General features: G+C 41.0%; 1 protein-coding gene across 1 annotated transcript; it reads left to right on the forward strand.

The window, feature by feature from the left end:
* The first annotated feature begins 465 nt into the window (after positions 1–465).
* On the forward strand, positions 466–5,322 carry lgals3b (lectin, galactoside binding soluble 3b). The gene is made up of 7 exons (XM_014022114.1): positions 466–606; positions 946–967; positions 1,337–1,394; positions 3,146–3,387; positions 3,476–3,564; positions 3,698–3,866; positions 3,998–5,322. The coding sequence occupies exons 2-7, from the start codon at positions 962–964 to the stop codon at positions 4,154–4,156; spliced, it is 723 nt and encodes a 240-aa protein (XP_013877568.1). The 5' UTR covers positions 466–606; positions 946–961; the 3' UTR covers positions 4,157–5,322.
* The last annotated feature ends 595 nt before the right edge of the window (positions 5,323–5,917 follow it).

A 5,917-nucleotide genomic window follows, 5' to 3' on the forward strand; every position in this document is an offset into this window, starting at 1 on the left:
TGGAAACTTGTTGGCATCGTGAGAAGAGTTTGTGCAGGAAGGAGAGGAAATCCAGGAACTTATTGAGAAGAATTAAAAATAAAAACTCTGCCATGACAGGAAATTTATGAAGGTTCTGTCTCAGGTTCTGTTTTAGGTTCTGTAACCAGGTGACAGAAAATAAAAACCTGTCTAATCTGGGATTGGAGCAGAATAATCCTGCTGCTTCAGATGATCACGAGGTGAAAACAAGAAGAATGTGACACACCTAAAGGTTCCAGGGCTGGTCTGAATCAGGAACATGTGACAACAAACACATCCCTCCACCAGAACCCAGAGTCCAAACAGAACCAGGCATGAACAACACTGAGGGTTTCTACAGTTTCACAAACAGGAAGTGGATCAGGTTCTGCAGGGTCTGGCACAGAACCAAAACCCGTCCGAATCAAGACAGAACCTGAAGGTTTGAGTTGATGAAAGGTGAAGAGAAGCCACAGGTTTAGGGTTTAGCTGTGATCCAGGAACAGAAACCGGTCCTGGCTCGTTAGCTGGGTGTGGTCCGGTTCTTAAAACTGGGTCAGGTTTCACATCGAGTCTTTCTGTGAGGAGTTCTCCACGGAGCAGCAGGTACGTCTAATGCTCTCATGTTTCACTTTCTGCTGCAAGAACCGGGTCAGAACCAGGTCTGAGCTGGGCCAGAACCAGGTCTGAACTGGGTCAGAACCTCAGATTTGTTCCTGATCTCTGACATCTTGTTAAGTTTTCTTCTGAACCAAACAAAAAGTTTGATTTAAACAAAATATTTGATTAAAATTAAAAACTTTAGTTTGAGTTCAAAGTTCATTCTTAAAGTCAAATAAAAATAAAAGTTTTGTGTTTGAATAATTATCAGGAGCTGGTTTTAGATTCCTGAAATATCTTTGTTAAAATCCAAATAATAAAGTTTAAATCTTGTTTTGTTCTCAGGCCTCAGAGGAGCAACATGGATGTAAGTCTTTTCTTTTTAACTTTAGTTAACATTAAATTCAGAGTTTTCTCAATAAGTGATTAAAAATAAAATAAAAATGAAGTCTGCAGTGAGGCCTTTTGTATAAATATGTTTCTTTTTCTATCAAACATTTTATGATGTTTGTTAAAGACCCTGAAGTTCTGAGGAGAAGCAGATTAAAAATGTTTTTAGGAGCAGAAACTAGATTAAATATGTGAATTCATCGGCCTCTTTTTGAATCTGTTGTTGTTTATGATCCTAAACAAACAAACAAACAAAATTTGATGAATTTGAAGCATTTGGACACATGAGGACAAAAACATTTCCTGATGTCCAAAATGTTCTCTTCTGTCCTCTGTGTCGCTCTAGCTCTCAGACGCTCTTGGTGATTGGCCCGCTGGTGGTGGCAACAACCCTACCTGGCCAGGTAGATGTTTCTCCTTTGTATCAAATGTATTTATTAATTACTCTGGAAATACCAAACACAACACACCAACATGGACGTTTACCGTCGGACATCTTTGAAAAGTATAGTCTGTAAGAGTCTGAGACCTCGAGGGAAGGCGTGTCCATTACCAGGTCCTGGGTCTCTGAGGTAGTCAAAGCTTCCTTAAACCAGGATTCAACAGGATTTGACCCAAGATGCTGAAGGTTCAGGACATCATGGAGCCATCATAGTGGATGTTTCTCTTTATGGAGAACTGGGATAATACATGTGAAGTGGTAAAAGGCGGGGGTCCCAGAGATGTTCCATCTATTGAGGAATCACACTCCTCACTTGATTTGATTTATTTATTTAACAGGAAAAGATTATTAAAAATCAAGCCTGACTCAGCATAATTGCTGTTTTACAGCAGGTTCCTGTTCTGCAGCACATAAAACACTCAGAATTACAGCATCACAATCACATCATTATACACCATAGACACAAAGACAAACAAGCATGCCAAAGTTTACTTCAGAGTGATGAAAACAAAGTTCCAGATGATCCAGGAGGATCAGTGTGGCTTTTGTTCTGGTCTTGGACCAGTGGATCTTCACCCTTGCAGATGTTCTGAGTGACTCAGCTGGGTCTATGTGCTGTGCTCCCCTTCTGGTGTCTGTAGGAAGGATCAAGAGTTGTGTCCACATCCTCTTTCCTGCTCAAAGTCAAGCTTCTCCTGTAGGGGGTCAGAGCTCCATCATGTCAGAGGAGCATGGAGAAAAACTGCTGCTCCTCCAAACTGACAGGTTTAGCTGAGGTGGTTTAGACATTTGATTAGGATCCTTCCTCTGGAGGTTTTCCAGTCATGTCTCAGTGGGAGGACCTCTGGATTCCCTAGGAGGACCTGGATGGTGTTGTTGGGTTTCCAATATTGATCTGGATTAAATGCTGAATGGACTGTACTTATATGGCACCCTAAAGATAACAGTAACTGTTCAATGGGTACCAGGACATGCTTGCATTAAGGGTAATCAAAGACCTGACTACCTCAGACCCACTTCAAAGGACCGGAGCCTGTTGTAGGTATCTCAACAACAGTCTGTAGGACTGCTCTACAGGCCTGGATTAGACGTCAACACTCAATCTGAGGGAGCTGACGGACTGTAGACAGGTACAGGAACTGATAAACGGCCCAAATCTAAGGTTTGGAAAGATCTCATCTCCCTGACAAGTAAAACTCTAAACACTGGTTGGAGTCCTAACTGGGCACAACCTGCTCAACTTGCACAAAATGGTGATGGGACTCTATGACAATGGTCTGTGTGATGCCTGTGGCATTGAACTACAAACCTCTTTGCACTACTTAGGCCACTGTCTGCCTCTGAGCACAAGAAAATAATTCTTGGGGACCCATTTATGGATCCTGAGAAGCTCAGAATACTGAGTGTTTCTAACCTGGTGACCTTCATCTTAGGGATGTGAAGGTTTGAATAAAGACCAGAGTCTTTTTGTGGAGGGCAATAGGCCCGCTTTTGAGACTCCCACTCATATGCGTTCTTCATCCATCCTCGCACACCATAAACCATATATGGCACCCATATCCAACCAGGCTACTCAGAGCACTTTACAACCCAACCCAGACCCTGATTTACCCATCAACAGTCAGACAGCTCATCAGCTGCTCAAATAGTGAAATTAGATGGCTGTTCTGACTAAAACCTAGAACTGATCTTTCTTATGGAATTACAACCCAGGTCAACCAGGAACCAACCCCACCTGGCCTGGAGGTCAACCAGGAACCAACCCCACCTGGCCTGGWGGTCAACCAGGAACCAACCCCACCTGGCCTGGAGGTCAACCAGCACCCAATCCCACCTGGCCTGGTGGGCCTTCTGGAGGTGGGGGCATGTGGCCTGGAGGAAACCCCAGTCAACCCACTGCACCTGGAGGATTCGGACCTGGACCAGCCATGCCAACAGCCCCCCAAAAGAGTCTGGTGAGAAAAGCAGATACACAAACGATAAAGATGCTGAAACAGAAGACTTGTTTGTTAAAGAGCCATTTTCTTGTTTCTCTTCTGACAGGCTGTTCCTTACTACATGAAGCTACCGCAGGGAGTACACGACAAACTGCTCATCACCATCTCTGGGACCATCAAACCCAACGCTGAAAAGTCAGTACCAACAGTTTTACAGGACATACCATGAAAATAAAGATAACAGATGAGATTAAATTAAAAAACATAGACAACAAGTCAGTAAAGAAGAGAAATAATTACCTGAAGACTGATTGTCTTTGTTGTTCAGGATCACCTTGGACTTTGCTACATCCAACAATGTGGCTTTTCACTTCAACCCTCGATTCAATGAATCTGGAAAGAAGGTGATTGTCAGGAACAGCTGCATCAACGGCCAGTGGGGGAAAGAGGAGAGAGAGCTGAAGAACTTCCCCTTTGTCCCGGGCCAGCCTTTTGAGGTTAGACACGCACCCAAAACTGTTCATGTTCTGTTTACACAAACCCAACAATGCTCAGGAGTCAGAGTCTGATTGCACTGTGTTCTGAGGAATGAGCATGTAAATAACCTTTTGTGCTTTTGCTCTTGCAGATAAAGATCCTGTGCACCAACAAAGAGTTTAAGGTGGCTGTCAACAATAACCACCTGCTTGAATTTCCATACCGGGTCACCAACCTGAGATCAATCGAGAACCTCAACATCTACTACGACCTGAACCTGTCTGATGTACGCACAGAGACCCTTCCTTAAATAAACCTTATTGGTCAACCACAAATTTGTTGGTAAAATCATCTGAATGTTTGTTAATATGGAATAAATCTATTCTAGTTAATCTTAAAAATACACTTTAGATCCACCACAGACCAAAGGTGGAATCAACAGAAGCCTATAGAGATATACAGTATAAATATCTACTGGAGTTTCTTTTATAATCTTTTTGGTGTTTACCATTAATCTAATGAAAACTCTCATATAAACTAGAATTACTTTAAAGAACAACTTGAGACACATCATGGATCTACTACAACAGTGGATCTTAAGTAGACACATGAAGGATCCCATACAGATCTCTTAAAGTTCTGTTACACATCTACCAGAGACCTTTAGGTTCTATCAAAAAAATCTGTAAGGGATCAATAAGAAGTCTTCTAGAGATCCACCACAGTTTTACTGACAGTACAATCAATACTCCACATCAAGTCCAGTGTAGATCTAGAGAGCAGCTACAGATGTACTGGATGTCATCCATAGATTCACCAGAGATCCATTGAAGATCAACCAAATATCTACAGGAGATCTGTTATATATCTACTAGAGATCAACCAAAGACCCACTGGAGATCTCTGTCATAGATATACTAGAGATTTGTCATAGATCTACTAGAGATCAACAACACATCTACTGGAGATCTGTCATAAGTATACTAGAGATCAACCAAAGATCTACTGGAGATCTGTCATAGATCTACTAGAGACCTGTCATGGATCTACTAGAGATCAGCCAAAGACCTACTGGAGATCTGTCATAGATCTACTGGAGATCAACCAAAGATCTACAGGAGGTCATTTGTTGATATATTAGAGATCTGTTGGAGAACATTCACAGATCTACTGGATGTCATCCATAGATTCACCAGAGATCCATTGGGGATCAATCAAAAATCTTCTTAAGACATGTCATTGATCTACCAGGAATCATCCAAAGTTCTACTGGAGGTCTATTGTAGATCTACCAGAGATCTGTTGTGGAACAACTATGATCTACTGGAGACYCAGGACTGTTGTGGAGGTCTGTCACAAATCTGGGAAGGGGTGGAGGTTTCCATTAATGTGTTCTCAGTTGATCAATAAGAAACCTTCCATTTCTCTATGTGTTTTCTGATTATTTCTCTTAATAAAACAAAACTGTCAAATTTCGGATTTTTACGATTTTGTGATTTTACATTTTGAAATGGACACATATTTTCATGATGTATTTTTGTRTAACACTGATTTAGAGGGGCATAACAGAGATGGGGGACTTGTGGCTCCCCCTCACCTGAGAATGGGWGGGGCCAGCGCCATCCAATATTAATGRCGYGTACCCTWCGTGACAAACAGAGCTTCAGCGAGACTTTAATCAAYGCCATGRTAAGAGACTGGCAAAATGCAAAGTGTGTGGAATCTAAATCTAAAATTAGTTTTTGTGATGACTTGTGCAGCCGTTTTATTTTAAGGATTCTGGTTCATCATCTTTGCTGACATGCTTTTATGCATTTAAAAATATTTTTTCTGGTGTTTTATTATAAAATCAGCAGACTTGTTGGATTTGTTCTTTGTCAATGAAAAGATACACAGTAAGATTTTGTAAGACAAGTGCAAAATACAGTTAATACTCTAAATGCTTCATTGTTATTTCAACCTTAACCTTATCTCTATTTTTAAAACATTATGTTTTAATAGTATCGTTTAAACATAAAAGTATGTTTTAATATTTGATTAAAATATAAAATAATAGAGTATAATGTAGTAT

The sequence above is a fragment of the Austrofundulus limnaeus genome, unplaced genomic scaffold (assembly GCF_001266775.1).
Source record: "Austrofundulus limnaeus strain Quisiro unplaced genomic scaffold, Austrofundulus_limnaeus-1.0 Scaffold318, whole genome shotgun sequence".
In the NCBI taxonomy this organism is placed as follows: domain Eukaryota; kingdom Metazoa; phylum Chordata; class Actinopteri; order Cyprinodontiformes; family Rivulidae; genus Austrofundulus; species Austrofundulus limnaeus.